Source organism: Tachypleus tridentatus, chromosome 6, assembly GCF_004210375.1.
Source record: "Tachypleus tridentatus isolate NWPU-2018 chromosome 6, ASM421037v1, whole genome shotgun sequence".
NCBI classification, from domain to species: Eukaryota; Metazoa; Arthropoda; class Merostomata; order Xiphosura; family Limulidae; genus Tachypleus; species Tachypleus tridentatus.
Genome location: NC_134830.1, coordinates 37272697 through 37294517, shown reverse-complemented (window position 1 = coordinate 37294517; position 21821 = coordinate 37272697). Strand labels below are relative to the sequence as shown.

Sequence of the window (21821 nt, the reverse complement as noted above, 5' to 3'; positions counted from 1 at the left end):
AGGTTATAGTGAAAATTCTAACGTAAGTGTGTGTGATTCACAAAAGTATGTCTGATTTATACTAATTTCAAAAGAAGTAGCCAATATGCTTGACCATTGCATATTTTTCCATGAACTAGTTTGTTTGTTTGTTTTTGAATTTTGCACAAAGCTACACGAGGGCTATTTGTGCTAGCCGCCCCTGAGTTAGCAGTGTGAGACAAGAGGGAAGGCAGCTAGTCATCACCACCCACTGCCAACTCTTGGGCTGCTCTTTTATCAACGAATAGTGGGATTGACCCTCACATAATAACGCCCCCACGGCTGGGAGGGGAGCATGTTTGGCTCGACTGGGATGCGAACACGCGACCCGCAGATTACGAGTCGCACGACTTAACACACTTGGCCACGTTGGGCTTCCATGAACTATAACAGTATGAATTAGTGAATGTTTTTTATACATAATTTTTATTTATGGAAAAGAAATGTTTCCCAAACCTCTTCTTGACCATATTCTGTCTTTATTGTAATGGTCAATTTTTTTTAGATGATTGTGTTAATGATTTAAATTTTAACTGATGTTCAACTTGTATATATATATATATAAAAGAAATTAAATTAATATTTTTGGTACTTTAAAGGGAGCATAGAATTCTGCCTGTGGCTGAAAATCTAATGACAGTGTTATCTACTCTTATAATCCAACAAGTTTTTAAAATATATGAATTTTGCCATTAGCTTATAGCAAGCTCTGTCATTTGGTCTAGAATAAAGAATAATATATGTATACTATACATGTTTCTATTGTTTAATTTTCAGGCTACAGTCGCCAGAGGAGAGAATACATCTCTCTCTCGTCATGCCAAGATGTATTTGAGAGAAAAAGATGAGGGAATTGATCAATTGTGTCAACAAATACGCCAGTTGAGAGTGGAATTTGCAGAAATGAAGTCCAAAGTGGTTCAAAGTGCTAACATGGTGTGATTCCATCATTCTTTTTTTTTTCACTGGTGCAACTTTAGACTTGTAGTACACATTCTTTAATTTGTATCAGTATATAGGTCTTTGTACAACACATATTCATACTTTCATCTAGCTTTTACTGGAAATCAGTTAAAATGCATTTTAACCTTAATACAGTATAGTGACATCTTTGTTTGAACTACGTTTGCCTTTTATTGTTGTTTTAATGAAACAGATAGCAGCAGCTAGATACATAATATGCTATAAGTTTTTTATGAGTTATCCAAACTAAGTGTGCATGTGAAAGTTATTTATCGGAGTTCAAGGTGATTACAAAGAAAGTGTCACAGTTCAGCACATCATATCTCACAAATAGCATGGTATTGGGAGTTGAAATTATACAGGGTTTTAATGAGTATTACGTGGAAGTAAGTGTCATGTTGTCACCAGAGGTGCCACTTTGATTTATTTCTGATTGGTATAAATGGCTCTTTTGATTGCAGTGCAGTTCATTTAACCAACGTAAAACTGACAAGTTTGCAGACAGATGAGCTAGTAAAGCATTAAAGCAACACTCAAGAGGATGGTAGAGTGTGTAACATCCATAGAGGGCTTTACTGCAGTCTTGTTGTGTATAATTACAAAAGAAATATAAGGAGACAGGTTGGACTTGTTATGAGCCATATGGGGAGAGGTTATGAAAACCTAGTTAACTGAAGTTATCAGAGGTCAGAAAAAGTAACATTATATTCACTGCTTCACCCATATTTCATATGGATTAGTTTCTAACCAGATAATACAGTTGGATGTGTTGACAATTTCAGAATGAGTGAAATGTGCTACATCAGCCTATACAACATTGGCAGAAAAATGCTTAACAACTTCCAGTCTTTTCTGTAATTAAAAATGGTTAAATTCATTTTTTGAAAATCTTTAAACATGATACAGCATGTCCGGATTTGGCATTTTCAGCTGTTCGTGGGGCTCTCCAGTTAAAACTGAAAATGTTTCCTGTTAACAAAATACATATTTTTCATAGCATACTGTACACTATTTTTATGATACTCACAAAGTGTTGATATACATGTTTCTTATATTTTTTGCATTATAAGATCAAAGAGTTACAAGGAACTTTAGAAGATAAACAAAGTTATCTACTAAAGAAGGACAGAGTAATGGCTAAAAAAGAAGTGGAATTGAAAGACCTTCAGAGAAGTTATGAATCATATCAACACCAAATTTTCCAGCTTAGTGCCCAAGTAATTCAAAAGGATGGTGACCTTGCAGAGATGAAAAAGGAGAATGCCCAGCTTCAAATTCAAATCAACACTCTCCTTGAAGAAGTAGAATGTATGAGAAACTCCCAGGTACATTTTGTTATCTTTACTGCAGTTTTCACTGTATTTCTGTATGACCTATTGTGAAATTAATAATCTAATAATACAGGTGTTTAGGAATTTCAACTTTTATGTAAAAATCAGTAAATGATTATGAGAGATGGTTTACATACGAGGGCTGTTCAAAAAATACGCGGGCTGTTTGAATTGCGCGGCTCCAGTTGGTTCCAGGGGAAGCCGCTTGGTGTCGCTAGGTTCGCACAGATCAGCTGATTACGACGCCATTTCCCGATTGCAGATATCTTCATTTGTGTATTAGCTACGCGGTTTTAAGTGAAGTGCGATTTTTTCGTTTGGCGGATTTCAGAATGAATGACCTGAAGGAGCAACGACTTGCTGTGAAATTTTGTGTTAAACTTGGAAAATCTGCGACTGAAACTTTTGCTATGCTTAACACGGCTTATGGTGATGTTGCTATGAACGTACGGCATGTTTCAAGTGGCATGAACGTTTTAAGGATGGTCGACAGTCCATTGAAGATGATGAGCGTCCTGGACGTTCTTCTACGTCAACTGACGACCCACACGTCGACAAAATCAAAACCCTGGTGCGGACAAATCGACGTCTGACTGTCAGGGAGCTTGCTGAAGAGTGTGGGATATCAGTTGGATCTTGTTACGAGATTTTGACCGAAAAATTGAAGATGCACCGCGTTGCTGCGAAATTCAGCCCTCAGAACTCGTGAGTTTTTGGCCAAACACTCGATCACTGTTCTTCCCCCCCCCTACTCACCTGACCTTGCTCCTTGCGAGATTTTCTTGTTCCCCAAACTCAAAAGACCCTTGAAAGGAAGAAGATTTGAGACGATTCCCGAGATTAAGGCAAATGCGACGAAGGAGCTGGAGGACATTACCAAAGAAGCGTACCAGGACTGTTTCAACAAGTGGAAACACCGTTGGGATAAGTGTGTGCGTTGGGGAAGAGAGTACTTTAAAGGGGTCCCAGACCTGTAACTTCTAAATAACGTACATTTTGTTTTATGACGTCAGTCCGCGTATTTTTTGAACAGACCTTGTGTATCACTATATATATACATCTTTAGTATTTAAGAAGGAATTTGTTATGATATCATGATGATGTAATATCTAGAAGTTCATGAAAGTTAAGGCAACCTTGAAATCTAGAAGTTTCTTGTATTTTATAGAAATAAGAGTACTGTATAAGTGAGATATTCAGTTCAATGTCAGTCAGTAAGTCAGTCAGTATTATTTAGTTTTTTAAGATTAAACTATATTTGTCACAAGAAAGAAATTGTATGTATCAATATTTTTGGTAAGTATCATAAATTTAATACATGGTACATTTAATTAATTTCATAATGAAAATTTCCAGCTTTTTGAAATCATAATATATAATCTATATAGCATAATAAATTAGACTCATCTGAGATAAATTTGGAGGCTTGTCCAGGAACTGAATCAAAGACAATATTTGTTCTGAACTAAAATAAAAATCCTAATTCAATTTATATTTATTAGTGCCAACAAGATTATATCATGTCTGATTATCAAGGTTTTCTTGAATCACCCTTCCTCCAACAACGAGAAAACATAACAAAAGTGAATTGCTTGAAATTAAATCTTAGAATTAGAAGTTAAAAAACCAATGAGAAAAAATGAACTAAAAAGCATATTGTTGAAATATTAGTCTGATGATTTTTTGTTTGGGGAAGCATTAAAGGAATACTCTGGTGTCTACTCTAGCCAATCAGAGTTGACTGATAAAAATAAGTTAGAAATCCAATTAAAACTAAAACAAATCAAGCTTTTACAAATTGTATTGAAGCTGAGAAAGTGCAAGCCCATATCGAAACTGAAGCAGAGAGATAACAAGCTCTTATTGAAGTGGAAAGAGAAAGTAAATAGCTTGAGGCTGAACAATCCTGTATCGAAGCTGAGAAATAAATCAAAAGTAGACGCAACTGTGACAAGCCAAGACAAAATGACAACTTTGAACTCAATTGATATATTAAAGTACTTCCATTTAATGAAAATGAAGTTGATAAATGCTTCCAATATTTTTAGAAGATTGCCCAAGCCATAGAATAACCCACCAAAAATGATCATTATTGTTACAGATTGTTTTGACTGCTAAAGCACAAGAAGCATATGCCACTCCACAAGATTGCACTAATTATGATAAGATTAAAGAAGCTATTCTCAAAGCATACAAGTTAGTAAAGGAGCTTGTTGTCAAAAGTTGAAGTTACCACAAGCAAGATAATCAAACCTCTGTGGAGTTTGCCCACGAAAAAGAGAATTATTTTGATTGATGATGTAATATTGTGCATTTTGGCAACAAATTTTTAGAAATTAAAACAACTATGTTTAATTGCAGAATTTAAATGCTGTACTAGTGATGACCTAAAAAACTTACTTTAATGAAAAGAAAGTTGAAACAATATAAGAAGCAGCTGCTCTTTCCAGTGATTACACTTTAACACATAATACCACTTTTCATGAAAAGAAGTTCCTTCCAGCTCAGTAAAAACCTGTACCTCTTCAATTCACTGAGGTTAAATTCCAACTTCTCTAATTCAAAATCTTCAGATACTCAGAATCATCAAGGTCTCTCTGCCATTTCTGTAAAAATCCTGTCATGTTTGATTTTGGCAGTTTGAAAAATAAAAATGAAAAGAAGGCAGCATTCAGTATGTTCATGTTCATGTATTGATATGGTTTCTCCAGATCACCTGATGTTGTTGATTTGGTCACTGATAGAAAGGCTGATGTAGTTATGGAGAAATTTAGGTGTTTTGTGTCTGTTGGTTCTGTGTATTTGGCATAGGATACTGCTAATCTCATACCCACATGTATTTTACATGATACTGGAGTTACTCAGTCATTACTCTTAGAGGGTGTATTGGCTTTAAATTTGAGTTCTGCTACTGGTGAGTCTGTTATTGCTCAGGGTATTGAGGGTGGCTTTGTTAATGTTCCTTTTTATAACATTTATTTAGCATCAGACCTAGTTTCAGGACCATTTGTGGATGGAGTAAGACCTACTCTGCCAATTAAGGGTGTATCACTATTGTTGGAAAAAGATTTGGCTGGGGGAAGAGTTGGTGCCAAATCCAAAATGGTTTTCTCGCTGATCACTGTTTTGTCCAAAGATGATATTGTTGTTGAGGAGAATCCAGACATGTTTCCCTCGTGTTCTGTGACTTTGAGCTCAAGCAAAGATTTTTTAGCCAAAAACAAATGATAGACTCTTGTTCAGAAGACAATGTTAAAGATTTATCTCAGTGATTTTTTTTTTGATCTGACAGGGATCTGTAAGTAATTGTCCCACTAATAATTAATTGGTGAGTGACAGTGAAAAACATGAGATCTGGTTCACCTGTGAAGCTCAGCTGGAAGTAAACTTATTGCTGAGCAAGAAAAGGATCCAAAGATCAAATCACTATTTAAACATGCACTCCCAAAGAATCAACTGGAGAAAGTTCCATATGGTTACTTCTTATGTATATGTATATCAAATATTTTAGTTAAAAAATTGTATAATGCCAATTTTTAATTCTCTAAAAGAAGGATGTGTAATGGATTTACCATTACACATTTATTTTCAAACCTGTGTTTGTTTCAGTTTGATGCATGTGATGTATATTGTGCAAGTCCTGCTTCTCCTCTAAATTTGTAGAAGATTCCCAAGAGCAAGAATCTGCAATACATGTTTTATTATAGTTCTAGCGTGTCTTGGAATGTTGTTGAATGTTCTAGAATCTTGCCTAATTGGTATAAATGCCAGCTGAGACACAGTAATAGAATATTATTGGTCAGCTATAGTCAGTATGCTATGAGCTTCAGAAGTTATAATTGCCATTGACACTTATTAATTGGAAAACTACAGAATGTGATCAAGAACATTTATAGACTTTGAACATTATGAACCATTCAACTTCAGAGAATTAACTTTGGAGGTTAGTATTTCTATGAAGACAATAGATATCTCTGTTGTCTTCCTTTGTGAAAGGAAAGCTTGTAAACTGCTTTAGGCCAAACAAGTAAAGAGCTAGCGAGCATTTTCATCAAGTGAAGTTTATTTGTCCATCAACATAAAAGTAATTTGTGCTTCATGGTCTTAGACTGTCGATAAACTATTCAATTCCAGACCAGATAAAAGACTGAATATTGTTTGCGAGTTTGTAAAATTTTTGTAATAATCATTATTTTAAATTGTATTGTTTTTTGTATATAAATATATATTTGTGTTAAGAAGGAAAATTTTGTGTATCAATGTTGTTGGCAAGTATAATAAATTTGATACATATTAACATTTTATTGACTACTTCTAAGTTAAAATTTCCAGCATATTTTTAAAATGGTAATATGCAACATACATAGCATAAGAAATTGGAAACTCTTCCAGGATAAATTATAATATGTAACAGGAGAACTCCAATGACTCAACTGTTAGAAACAATAAGGGATAAGAAGTTATTTCATTATCATTTGATGGAGAAAGTAATTTATATAGACTTACAGTATGAAAACAACATACAAAAGTTTTATTAATATGTTCTTGTACAGAAGAAGTGTAATTAGTTTTAAGTCTTAGTAACATACAGGTATATTCAAGTAGTTTTATTTTAATATTTTTTTAAATGTTGTATCCAAGTGTTTATGGTGCTAAACCCTTTCCTTATTTGTTACACATGGTCAGTGTTAGCTGGTGCAGGTATATCTGCTTCTCTTTGATGTTATAGATAGAATCATCATAAAAGTTTCTCAGGTTCATGCACAAAGGTCAGATGCTGCAGTTCAAGTCTTTACCATTTGGTTTTGCATCAGCACCTTACGTCCTCTGCAAAGTTGTTTGAGCATTTTCTCATCACCTGCATTCCTTGGGGCTGTGCACACATCATTATATGGACAACTGGCTCCTTTTGGCTCCATTCCTTCAATTAGCTTAAACACATTCTCACATTCTCCTTTCAGATGCCACAGAAGCAGGCTTCATTATTAGACTGGAGAAATCTGTTTGGTCACTGACACAATATCTCGTGCATTTGGATGTGTTTTTCAATGCTCACTTGAGTGATACACAACCAATTCCTGTGAGGCTTCAAGCCATGGAAAGAGCCATCAGGCTTTCACTTGTGTATCTTTCTCTTACTGCAGAGATGGTTCTCTCACTTTTGGAGATGTGGGCATTCCTCTCAAGCCTCTCATTCCTTTGGGATGGACACATATGAGATCCTTTCAGTAGTTACTGCATGAACACTGTTCATGCATTATTATTCTTTGGATTACCCTGTCTCATTATCCAAGAGCAATATCATTGATTGCAAATGGTGGTTGGATCACAACAACATTAATATTGAAGCATTCATTCCACAACCTCCTCCCAAGATCCATCTGTTCACAGATGCATCTCTTCAGTGATAGGGTAGCTTATCTTCAAGGTCAGAACTTCGATGGTACTTGGACAGAAGATTGTGACTTATTGAAATTCTCAACTGGAGTTATTGTGGTTTCCGGTACCTCATCCTCAAGCATTGGCAGTAGTTACATTCATTCAGGACTGAAAAGGATTTAAACTGTACATCTTTCCCTCAATTTGGCTATTGATTCATTCTACTCCCCGTCATGTTTTCTTGGTTGCACCATATTGGCCAGCTCAATCAAGCATTATTTCTATGTTTTCAGTATCTGCATGAATGTGTACCTCTATCATTTCTGCACTGGCAGTCTCTATTGAGACAACCATGACCAGTCATTTTCCATCTAGATGGTCAGAAACTCAGTCTTCATGCTTGGAAGTTATACAGTTTTTTTACCCAGCATAAGGATTTAACTTCTAAGGTTTCTCTGTGTTTAACTGTACATCTCCATTTGCCAACTACAATCGTTTATCAATAGAAATTGAATATTTATCATAAATGTAGTATTAAAAGGAATTTCAAACCTCTTCACCCAAAGTATTTACCATATCTTGTTTTATGAGTTGAGTATTTGAGAAGAGTCTTGCTTCATCAACTGTGGCTTCATATAAGGCATCCTTATCCACTGTTTTTAGTTATTCCTAATATTTGGAAGGCTTTTGAATCCTGAGCTCTATCAGGTTTGCTAAAATCCTTTAGTATTTTTCAGCCCAAATGACATTTTTAATTACATAATTTAATTTTACAGTTGTTTTACATACATTTTCTCAATCTTCTATTTAGCTCTTACCCTTGTTTTCTTTGTTTCACTTTTTTTTTAAATTATGCTTGTGGAGATTATCTCTCAGAATTGTTTGCAGTCTATATGCATGGAACTCTATCATGCCACATTTGTACTTCTTGACTCCTGTAGGTCTTTTCTTTAGAAGACTCTGGCAGCCAGGAAAGAGAAAATATCCTTTTCACTAATCCATTTATCAGCTGTTTCTCACCTTTATTACTGCTCTGATCATGACCATTTGTCATGTCTTGTAAGGGCCCTCAGGTATTTAGTAGCTCGTAATAACTCATTCTGAGGAACCAGGAACTGATTGTTCATTCATTAGGATCCTTCTATTTCTCATTACCCTAACGAGGTGGTTTATCATGTTGAATCACATAGCCTGTAATGGATTATCATTACAGGAAAGGAATCTTCTGCATGTCACATTTGATCAGGTTAATAATATCTCAAAGTTATTAGCCACCTAACTTAATCATCCTCTGGAAGACTATCCTCTGGGATAGTATGTGGACTATTATTAATACTTTCCTATCTTATTACTTACATGATCTGGCAGTTTCTTCTTCTGAGTGTTTTCAAATACCACATGAATCTATTTTTAATGCATCTATTAGACTATAACCAGAATGGAGTATTTTTCTCAGTCATATATTTTTTTTAGCCCAATATCTCTGTTTTTCACTGGATCTCATTCTGTGATAAGTGTTGCCCAGGTAGATTCTGTTGAAGTTGGGTGTTTTATAAGGCCATCTGGAAACCTACCACATAGTATTACTTTATTATTATGGACTATCATGAGTAGAAATAAAATGGACCCTGCCAATTCTTGCCAATATTCTGGTTCAATAAATTAGGATTAATTTTCTTTTAAAAATGTACAAAATGCAGTTAAACTATTGCACAGTCCTTGGTAGAGAACAGGTTCCACATCCTCTATAATTATTGTGATAACTGTTAAAACTAAATTGATGTTATATTCCAGTCACTGGTTGACAGACAAGGTCCCTTTCTTGCTGAAATAATAGAAAACAAATCCAGACAAAAAACTGGCTGAAGTTTCTTTCAAACTAAAACTTAGAATAGTAGTTAGGCAGGTGTGCATAGCTAACATGAAAAGAACGTATTTTTTTATGGAGACCAAAGTAAACTACTATTACAAACAGAATGTTGTTTAAAGATGAAATTCACAGCCATTGTAGTCATTCTTCAGATAGTAATAAGTAATTTTATACATTTTTGATGTAAGCAAAAATACACTTGAGATATACATATACGGGGTGTCTGAAAATGAATATATAAAAAAAAAAGGGTTGAATGACTTTATTGTTATTTAAGATAACAATTGAATATAAAGACAAGCACTAGGCTTGTAAATTTTAGTTTTAATTAGTAATGTACTTCTACAGGTCTTCCATCATTCTCTATAATTAATTTAATTCTGCTTTTAAATTCTGAGAAATTTTCCAACTCAGCAGTAGGGATGGATAAGATAACTTCACAAATCTGATGTTTCAGTTTTTCAAGGTCTTTTGATTTGTTACGGTAGACTTATGTTTTCAAAAAAATTTCAAAGGTGAAAATTTAAAGGGGTTCAATTGTGTGTCCAAGAGGGCTGTTTGATAAGTTTTCCTCTTCCAGTCCAACACTGAAAAAGTTTGACTTAAAATCTTTAACAATTCAAGCAACATGGGGTGGTGTTCCATCCTGTTTGAAGGTATCTTTTGTAACAAATCAAGTGTTTCTTGGAGTTGTGGAATAAATAAAGAAACAATTTATTTGTCAAAAAATAATTAATATTAATTTATTTTTGGACACTCTGTGCCACAAGCACCTTATTACCTCAGGAAACTTTGATAAAGAGTGTACTTTTGCAAATGTATCTGTAGATTTAGAAAATATTTCTAAGTGATGAGTCACATTAAGCAATTAAGATTGAAAAAATTAGATTAAATATCTTAATTTTGTGATCTGTTGAATAAACAAATTGTGCATGAAGGAAATACAAAAAAATTATTTTTAGGAATTATAGGTATTGCCTGAATCATGCTAAATGTAGGTGTTTATATTAAAAGTATTCTTTACTACTGCTTTTTAATGTGATCTATTTTATTATTATGCATCATTGGTACTATCTAGGAAATTATATCATCCTTCAAGCAGTATGTAGAAGAAAGTAAAGCAGTAACACCTGACCTCATAAATACTGTATTAGTGAAACAAATTGCTGAAAATGAAATAATTTGTCAACAGCAGTTGAAAAATACAGAAAACATTTGGAAAAACAAAAAGGATGAAGAGTGCCAAAATATCAGCAAAGAATTTATGCAGAAAATGAAAGAACTGGAATTTGACCTCAAACAAAAGTTTGAGAAAGAAAAAAGTGATATAGAACAGAGATACAAGACTAAAATTTGTGAAATGGAAAAAGATTTAAAACACCAGTTTGAAACAGAAAAAGGTGAAGATAGAAAAAAGATTGAAAATTCATATCGGCAGAAAATTGGAATATTGCAACAGTTGCATGCTGATGAGAAACAAACTTTACAAAAATTACATTATGATGAAATGAAAGAACTGGAATTTGACCTCAAACAAAAGTTTGAGAAAGAAAAAAGTGATATAGAACAGAGATACAAGATTAAAATTTGTGAAATGGAAAAAGATTTAAAACACCAGTTTGAAACAGAAAAAGGTGAAGATAGAAAAAAGATAGAAAATTCATATCGGCAGAAAATTGGAATATTGCAACAGTTGCATGCTGATGAGAAACAAACTTTACAAAAATTACATTATGATGAACTTCAGGCCTCAGAAAGACAACAAACTAAAAATCTAGAAAGCTTGAGAAAACAATTAAATGACTGCCACCAAGAACACATTTTGTCTTTAAAAAAATGACTTTCGTCGTGCAAGAGAGATTGTTCAAAAGGATAATAAAGAAAGTATCAAGTATTTGCAGGAAGACTTTGAAAAGAAGCTCAAATTTGAATGTCATTCACTGAATATTAGTCATCAAGATGAAGTAAATCAATTAAACAGTAAGTTCCAGAATGATATATCTGCTGTACAGATGGCTCACCACGAACAGTTTCAGAGATTGGCAGAAGATCTAAGGAGACACTGGGAAGTAAAAAAATCTGAACTTCAGAAACTTCATGCTGAAGAAATTGAAGCAATCAAAGAAAACCTTAATAGACAGTTTGAACGTGAGAAACAAATAATGAAAAAAGCACATATTGAAGAAACAAATGAACTGAAAAAGGTCAGTGAAAAATCTCTTGAAAATATAATAAATAATCTCAAGATTTTCTGTGAAGAAAAGTCAGAGCATGCTGTTTCAGAGTCTCTTGAATATGAAAAGCATTCATTGAATGACACAAATAGTTTTGAATTTTTAAAATTTCAAGAGGAATGTAAGAGCATCATAAGTGGTGAAAAGCAAAAGCTCAAACAAAAATATGATGAGCAGTTGAAACAAGAAGTGGAAAAGCTTTGTGAACAGTTTTTAGAAGAATATAAAAGTTTTTGTCTTACCAACAGAGAAGCTTATGAAAAAGAAAAAGCTTACTCTACAGCTCTGTTACAAGCTCTTGAAACAGAATGTGTGAAAGTAACCCAGTTACAGTTGGCTGTGGAATCAAAAGAAAAGAATGAGGTATGGAAAGCTTAAGGTTGCTAATGATATTAAAAATTTTTAAACCAAATTCTAAGAGTGAACACAATAAGTTTATACTTACATGCACTTTTATCTGTTACTTAATAAGAACTCTTCTTTATTCTGTTTTATGTTCAATGATTTTTAAACTATTATTTTAAAAAACTGAAAACTTGATATATGTTTGTGTTGTAGCTTTGCACTTTGCATGTTATTTTTAGTTTTCTGTTTATAACAGAACAAAAAGGACATTTAATTTTACCAATGGCTTCGAGTACATTATTTGTCCTTTTACATTTTTTGGAGTGTTATATAAGTTAAGTCATACATATCTGCTACAGTTTTAATAGAAAGTTTGTTTTCAACTTTACAAAGAACCTTAAAGAAATGTTGATCTCCAGTGGAGGTGGAATATCTTCTCTGTTTTCAACACCCCCTGATATTGAAAACTTCAGAAGTCCAAGTACAAATAGGTATATTGTGTGTGTATATATTTTTTCTTTCTTTCTTACAAAACCTACTTGTGATTTTTTAAAGACAGAAAAATTGCTGTAAAAAATTATAAGCAAGCACAGTTGCACTTACTTTGAAAATATTTGTTTACAAAAAACAAACATGCAAAGTTATTGAACAAAATATATGACCAAAATTCTTTATGTTCTGACATGTAAATATTAGTTATATTGACTGCAGAACTTTATTTTTATCAGTAGTTTCAATATAATATTTTTTATTCCCTCATGACATCTGTGAAGTACATCACATAAACGTTTTAATTCAGAAAAGCTACATGTGTAGACTCTAACCTTCCACAAATGTATCGTTCTCTATGCACAGTAGTCCATATTCTTTCTTCTGCACTGCTAGTGTTTATATTATGATGCTTTCAAATTTTGCAGTATTGAAATTTTGGGCAATTACCTTCAGCCTCCCCCACACACACACACCATGGATTTAAAGATTGATGTTTTTACAACATCCAATGGCCCTAACACTTCAGGATTCTCCTCCTGCTGTTTCAGTGTTAACAAGAGACACTTTGTTTGTCAACGATGTTGTCATCATTTCACATCAGGTGTTTGGTCGTCTTGTGTCTCACTACTTCTGTCTTTTTTTCTTTGCATCTATAATTACTCAGGTATGTGACTTTGTTTTTTCCCATTTCTTCTTCTGACTTTCTTTTCTCCTATCCTTCCCCAGACATTGGTATTCATACTGATGATTTTCTGTCCCATAAATGGGATCTCCATATCAGTTTTAGCCTCTTCATCTTCAGTACTTTTATTGTTCCCTATGCTTTTGGTACTCTTGTTGTTCTTGAGCCTTAATCCCTAGAATATCTTCTTATTTGGGGTGCTCTATTTTATGTTTTATTTATCTTCAGTCTCTTTGTCTTCATTTTGCCATTATGTAACTCCTTTGCTACTTGTCTTTTCTTCACCTTCTCTCAAAGTCTGTCTATTAAGACCTCAACAGTTTTTATGGAAATGCTCTTTCCTACTTGTTCCACACTTTAATCTTGATCCATTTTACTGCTTTGTTACTGTGGTTTTTTTGTTTTGGGAATTTAGTTGGTTGCAAGATCTTTCAAGACTCTTTGAAATTTCATTTTGAAGCTGCTTGTCTTTTTTTTCATTTTCTTCCTTACCCAACAACAAATTCTGTAACAATTACCCTTTTTCAGGATTTGTCCTCTATCCTGTTCCTCATTCTTTTATCCCTTTCATAGGGTTGGGAATTATTGTTCATGTAGAAGACTTGTCTTGTGTGCTTCCTGTCAACTCAGGTCCTGTGGAATTCAGCCAAACACATATGAACTCCCTGTGCTAACAGTCTTTAGCTCATGAACATTCTTTCTCATGGTCTGTCCCTGTGTTGTCAAGCTCCACCCCCCCTCAGCTTTTTTCTTGTCTGGACTTTTTTAAACTCACATCTCATTCTATGCATCTACAAGCATCTTAATAAGAATTTATTCTATTTACTGACTTTACTCTTTATCACAAAGATTAGTTGATTTTATTTCTGTATCTCTCTTTTCTCTCTAAAACTTGAGCTACATGAAAAGAAAATGGGATTTCTATTTCCCATCATTCTGGCTTCCATTTCTTTATACAGCCATTTTAACTCTGACTGTTTTTGAGCCTGGTTTGAGCTATTCTTTATTTTACTGGAACTGCCCCTTCTTACCATGGTATTTCTTCATTTCTCATGACTGTTCATTTTATCATGTCACCTCCCATTAGGTTTGTCAAGGTTTTTCTTGTCTCTTATCATTGTTTGAACCCTGGATGAGACCATTTAGATCAGCATGAAGACCAGATATGTTACATTACTTCTATCATATGGTATTTTTAATACTTCTTTCTCCTTCCATCTGCCATTCTCCAACCTGCTCAGAGGCTCTTGTGAAATGAGTATTGTTATTTGTTTTTCACTTCCTTACCTGCTCACTGCTCGACATTCTTAGATCTTACTATCCCTTACCTGATAATGCTGGAACCCACCTTGTGACCATTGTTGCCTCACGGGGAGTATTTATCTAAAATGCACAACATGGATGGGTACAGAAAATGTTAGGGCTATTTGCCCCTGCCCTGGGCACTCTGTTGAAATGGGGTTTCCCTCAAGACTGCTTTGGTGGCATCTTAAATATATTCTGCCTTTCAGTCTGCACTTTACAACACTAGAAACTGTATTTTGATAACTATGTTGGTTGCTGCATACAGCCCATTGTGTAGTTTTGTGTTTAATGATAAACAAGCTGGGATATCCTGCACTTAAATAAAAACAAACTAAAAAAACTGCAGCACTAGCCATGTGTATGCCCTCACCGCTGACTTGCACATGCTGTCTTTTGTCACTTTAACACTGAAATGGAAACAAAAAAAGATACAAGTGTTTAAAATATCCTAAAGGTTCATTCTCATATAAATTACTCTTTGCAAGCTGGTTACTGGATAACTTGTCATTTGATAATTGTTAAATTTTTATAAAAACATTTCTTTGCAGTTTCCAAAGCAGTTATTAGAAGCAATCAATTTATAAGGTCATTTAACCCAAACGAATAGATGATAGTCATTTCCCTTTTGTGTTTGGACTAGGCCTAGTAACTTATCTGAATATTATGGTTGTATGATATGAAGATGTTCTCTTATTATCATTATTATTACTGTAATTATAATTTGCAAAAATATGACTCAAGTCTAATAACTGTAAACAGTAATAATATTAAAATATTACTTGTGTTTGGTATTTTACATCTTCTTTATTAAATTGTTGATAAGTCCCACTAAATATGAGGATGTGTTGGTTTTTTTATTATAGTGCAAGATATTTAAATAACTTCTCGAAACTCTGTAACTTATTTCACATTGATTGCAAAAGTTATGAACTTGTCAAACTGAAAGTGTTTACTTTTTATTAATTCTCTTCAGAAACAATAATATGAATATCTTAATATTAAGTTTTTACTGCAGTGTATATGCTATATTTGTGGAAAATCAAATGCAAGTGTCAAGATCTCATTGCCTAATTATGATGCAGAATTAAAACAAATGGTAACTAAGGTTTCTCTTGCTGTGACTATGACTAGACAAAACTGCTGGTATATAAAACATTAATTACAATCCTAAGCTCATTTTAATGCAAATGAGCATAAATATATCTGAATTGGATTGCAGCTGTTTGGTTAATTACATTTAAAATTTCTAGTACTTGTATATATCTTCAGTAATAAGCTTTCAATGTTTACAGCTACTTACATTTTGTAAATACTATTATTTCATATTTCTTATCAGACTATCAGCTTTTTCATAATGTGTAACTTGAAAACTTATATAATTGTAACATTAATTCTGTTAATTGTCATCAACCATGAAATTTGTTATTATTTTCTTTATTCTTTGGTAGTTATTAACATGTCTCTTCATGCTAACTAGGAGCATACTTATAATTTGTCAATGTTTTTAAAGGATAGGAAGAAATCTTAGATTTTTCTTTTTTCCTTGGTAGATCTGTTGCTCCAGACTTCAATAGCACTCTTCAAGTCACCTCTTTGAATGAAACGAAACCAACAGAAACAGTTATGAAGTTTTTCTCTAAATATATTTAATTAACGATGCTAATATCTCATTGCAAAGAACATTAGTCTTAATTTCTTCTGTACTGATTAGTTAGTCCTCTCAAAATCAATTGTGAAAATATCCCACTTGCAGAAATGTTTACTAAGAGTGACAAGATAGATCTACAGAATTACTGGAGATTCATTGAGATATTTACTGTAAAATAATTCTATATTCTCTAGTTAATTGAGTGCACATGAAATAAACAGTCTTTATTCAAATAAGCCTGGTGAAAATGTATTTTACTTGTCACAATGAGAGTTAAATTTGAAGTCATTTTACTTATTCATATGTAAGACTAATTCTGTTGAGATGATGTTACTTTATGAATCTCATGTTACTTAATTAACTCTTTAATGTCAATACTTACCCAAAGCAATTAATACTACCCACTTGATTGTCATTCCCAATGAAGCATCAGGAGGGCATAATCAAAAGAGATCAGTTGACTGCTCGTATAAATGATACATGCTTAACATCACATAATACAGGTAACCTTGCAGCTTTATTTGCCAGATGAAGATGAACTGTGCTACTCTAGGTTAGTGACACAGAAGAATAGGTTACTAGAACAAAAATTGTTAAAGGACCTTCTTCACCAGTGTCTTTCATGGAATCTATACACATCTGCACAAATAAAACTTTTGAACAATGCCTTTATTAATAAACGATCGGAATGCATGGTATGCTTATATACCAAAAATATATATGCATAATTTTTGTTTTCATTCTGTAAAATGTCTTAGGAAATAAAATTATTACATTTACATGTAAAACGTTGCACTTTCTGATGTTTTTAAAAATAAGAATGAAGGTACATTTATCAAACTGTCGTTTTCTTAGTCAATTGACAGTGTATTTTATTTACTTTATAGGATTGTACAAGGTGCAATTCACTTGAAATTGAAAGGGCTAGTTGGGTGAAAGAGCAATCCAACATCTTGAAATCCCTTCATCAATCTGAGAGTGAAGTCATCAGACTCAAAAAGCTACTTCAGACCACAGAAAATGAGAATAATGGAAATGCTGTAGTTGATAAAAATAAGAAGGTATATTGTATCACACATTTATTTTCTTTTGCAATATAGTAACTTTGTATATACATCTCTCAGAATGCTAAAAATGATTATCTCTTAATGATTTGTGGGGAAGGCTTTTGGGAATTGTTAAGAATAGCTTTCTTCACCAATTAGTCAAGGAACTGACCAGAAACAATGTTATTTTAGATTTATTGTTGACTTCAAATATAGAAATAATTGAAAGGGTAGAAATTTGGGAACATTTGAACACAAGTGATCATTGCTCTTATTAGTTTCAATATTTTGTTACATATGGGTGTAAGGAATATTATTTTAGTTACAAATTGCAAAATTTGAAGGCATGCAACAAGAATTATTTATTGTGAATTAGGCAACTGAGTTATATGAAGAGCCTGACTGCTTGTGGAAAATTTTTAAAGATAAATTTTAAATATTCAAAATAAACACATTTCTTATAAAAAGGTTAGCTCAAATGAGTTAAAATTAAAGAAAAACATCATGAATATAAGAAATTTGAATTGACTGGTATGACAGGAAACTTGGAAGATCATAGAATATAAAGAAAGTTAGTGAAACAGGATTTCAGGACTTCAAAAATATGTATGAGGAAAGGCTAGTTGAAAATATAAAAATTAACAGTTAAGATTTCTTTAAATACTTTAAAGGTAAACAAAATGTCAGAATGAGGGGAGAACCCTTGAGGGATGGTAAAGGAAGGCTAGTATATGATAATTGTAAGATAGCTGTGTTATTTAGTTTTGCTTTTTCTTTAGTTTTTACTAATGGAAGTTTAAACAAGATGACTGAATTAATTGTGAGCTGGTTAATTATAAATTGGGAAATTTAGGAAAATAATGAGGCTCCTTGGCCAGATAACATTTCCCCAAGGGTTTTGAAGGATATTAAAGATTGGATATGTGAGCCACTTTCTACTATTTTTTGCTAGTCCTTGAACAGTGAGCAGGTTCCAAAGGATTAGAAGTTCACGAATGTAAACTTCTCTTTTCAGGGAAGGTGATAAAAAATTATTCCAGTGATTGTAGACCCATAAATTTTGGGAATGATTTTGGAAAGCCTTTTAAAAGATGCTTTGCAAAGTCATTTAACAAAGTTTAGGATTTTATTGCATAGTCAACATAATTTCTGGTGTTATCTATTTGTTGCATGGTGATTGTATGACATCACAATCTGTGAAATTGTGATGACATCATAGTCAAATTTTGTGCCTACTGGAACTGCCATCCTATTTCTACCTGAGTTTCTTGCTCATCATGTGTAACAGATGTATTGTTATATGTTTATTTTGATACACACGTGTGTTTCAGTTTGATGCATGTGACATATATTGTTGAATATGTATTGTGCAAGTCCTGACTGTTCTCTGAATTTGTAGAAGATTATTGAGAATAAGAATCAACAATATTTCTATTGTGAAAATGCTGTTGCCTTTGAACCTTGTGGAATGCCCTATTAACTAGTGTGATTCATATAAAAACAACTATCTGAGAGACAGTAATAGAATATTATTAGTCAGCTACAGTTGGTGTGCTATAGACCTCAGAAGCTGTAATTGTGGTTAATACCTATTATTTGAAAAACTACAGAATTAGACTAGGAACATTCACATATTTCAAACGTTAGAAACTGTTCAACATCAGTATTTCTAAAAGGACATTAAATATCTTCCTCAGTAAAAGTCAGAAGGATAAGGTCAACCTAGCTAGCTTAAGCAAGATGTAACAATACCAATTCAGAATTAATATGCTCATTATTTTCCTGAATCATTGACAAAATATTCAGTTCTAGACTGAATATAAAACTCAGTAGTGTCTGTAAGTTTGTAAAACTGTTGTATGTAAATCATCATAACCGTTATTATAAATTATGTTGTTGTATTAATTTTCTTTGTATATTAAAATATATTTGTGTGAAGAAAGAAAATTGTGTGTATCAATCTTGTTAGCAAATATCATAAATGTGGTATGTATTGACCTTTAATTAACTTCTGTTTTGATCTAAGTGATATTTTTGTGTATCATTGATACCTATCCATGTTTTCTATTGAAGAACTGTAAATTGTTTAAGTAGGAGCATCTTAGTTAATTTACGACTGTTACAGTGTCACTGTAACATAATGTAAGAAAATTTCAAAATATTTATGTGATATAATTTGATAAATTAGTTTTTATAATAAACCTTTACTCGTTTTTTTGTAATGTAACTGGAATCTTTTAAAGTTAAAACTGTTTTCGTCAATTATGTTGAACATTTTCTCTTAAAGTATCTTAGAAAACTAATATTTTTGCTTCTACGATTTCTGTTGATATTATAAGAAATTTTCCCTGGGCTTTCTACTTAGCAAATAAAGACGTCCCCCATTTCAGCAGCCAGTTGAAGTCAGAGTAGAATATAAAGGTTGCAGGTAGTTGGATAAATACTTAGCAACATATTATTTTTCACTGTGAATAAAGATCTTTTTCCATTCACATGTTAGTGATTTTTTCTTGTAATGATTATGTTTGACATAATTTGCACATACAATTTCTGGAATATGCATGTTGTCAATACTTTTAATTTATTTACCAGATATCAGTGGCCTGAATACTGCATATATGAAGAATACAAAACAAATACAGTGGTTTATTACATCAGGGTGTAGGAGATATACGATATTTATGCTTTTAAGTACTATGTATAAATTTTTGGTTAAAAAAACACTTCCATCAAATCTTATAAATGGTTTGTTACTTAGTCATTTTTCTGTTAGAAAGAAATAGGCTTTTTATCTTTTCAGGGTAAAGCTCTTCTAGAAGGAAAAATCAGTTTTTTTCTGATTACATTTCACTTGCCATTTAGTTATTATGCAGCAGTTATTGTTACATTTAGAATATCTTTGCCCAAAATAATTATATACTTTATAAGTAACAATTTTTAATTTATGTTCCCTTTTATTGTCTACATCAGATTTTTGTTTTAACTACACGTCAGTATTACAAATATACTTTTATATGCTCCGAATGTTTCTTAGGTGCTGTAGCAAGAAAAATATTATAAGTTACAGTTACTCCTTATATGTGGTATGAACCATTGATATCCAGCAGATGAGTTTAAAAGTATCTACAAAATGCAAATTTCAGAAATGATATGTACAGAATACATAAAACATGGATGATAAAAGAAAGTATCACAATTAAGTGAAGAAACAGTCTATTTACAGTGAAAAGTATATGTAGTTAAGTGTTTCACCTACTGATCAGTCTTTAATTCTGCTATGACTTAACTGGCTGCTGGGGTAAAAGAAATCTTTCTTCAAAATGAACTGCACTGGAGAAAGAATATTCTTTTATGTCTGCTCAGAAACATAACAAAACGATTTCTGTTTTTTGCTGAAAGTTCAGTATACCAGAATCCAATGTTATGTACATCATCAGTTGTTCCAAATAACGTTTACTCAGAGAGATAGGATAACATTACTCATGCAAATTTGTGACACCTTTTGAGATAAGCTTGCCACTTCTTAGGGTAAACAGTAAAAATCTAAGTGAGAAGAAACCAAAGAAATCAGAACTTCAATTATTAAAGAATAATTGGTTAGGAAATCTTTTTTTCTATTTAAGAATATGTGTTTAATAATATTTCACGTCCTTCATTTCAGCAGTTTCACAAGGCTTATTACAAATACCGACGGGCTGAGAGTTACAGACGGTCATTGGTATACCAAAAGAAATATTTGTTAAAATTGATAAATGGATATCAGACCACAGAAATTGTAACTATGGCCCTGCTTTCCAAAATTATTGATGAACCCATTGACAACCACCAGACTATTTTGTCTCCTCTGGCATTATTTCGATCTGCGACATATGCTATTATAGCACTTCGTCGTATGCTTTATCTGGTGAAACGGTGGCAAAAAGCTGTATGCATCTAATCAACCAGCATCAGAGTATGTGCAACAGAAAGGACCACCGTATTCTGTCATTGTACAAAATTGTATTATTTGTATGTCCTTGTTCCATATATCTTTTCAGATTTGTGTTTTCAAAATTAAAGAAACAGTGTACATAAATTTATATTGTATTATCTGTAAACATTGAGGAAATTATTTCTGTGCACTAGCCAAAATCCTGATTGTAACATCTAATTATTTGTTTGTAACTTTTGAAATGATGATTTGATTTAGATAATTTATAATAAATTTCAGTTAATTCTCTGTCTAAATGGTTTACATTTTGTTCTAACTCACATAAAATAATGACAACATTATATGCAATTAACATATTTACACAAAATAACTAAAGGATTTGAAATAAAAAAGAGTGTATAAGTTAACAATTTTTTCAGATGGGCCACAAAACGTAGAGGCAGGCATGGCATAGTGGTTGATTCACAATTCATATACTGCTCCACACTTTGGAGCTGTGAGTGCATTATAAGAATGATGGACAGATCCTACCATTTGATAAGAATATCCCTAAAATCGGCTATGAGTGCTGGTC

At 32.6% G+C, this 21821-nt stretch overlaps 1 protein-coding gene across 3 annotated transcripts in view; it reads left to right on the top strand.

Annotated features, from left to right (window-relative positions):
* Window positions 1-21531, top strand: part of LOC143252264 (uncharacterized) — a 260355-nt gene extending 238824 nt beyond the window's left edge. Inside the window, exons 4-9 of one of the 3 annotated variants that reach the window (XM_076504137.1) lie at window positions 799-957; window positions 2055-2309; window positions 12537-12634; window positions 16173-16242; window positions 17158-17331; window positions 20978-21531. In XM_076504137.1, coding sequence (XP_076360252.1) covers window positions 799-957; window positions 2055-2309; window positions 12537-12634; window positions 16173-16242; window positions 17158-17331; window positions 20978-21253 — 1032 coding nt within the window. In that variant the 3' untranslated portion in view covers window positions 21254-21531. Of the gene's footprint in view, window positions 1-234; window positions 414-798; window positions 958-2054; window positions 2310-10642; window positions 11578-12536; window positions 12635-16172; window positions 16243-17157; window positions 17332-20977 lie in introns of those variants that run through there. The other 2 variants (XM_076504139.1, XM_076504138.1) reach the window with 2 other exon arrangements.
* Window positions 21532-21821: the final 290 nt, after the last annotated feature.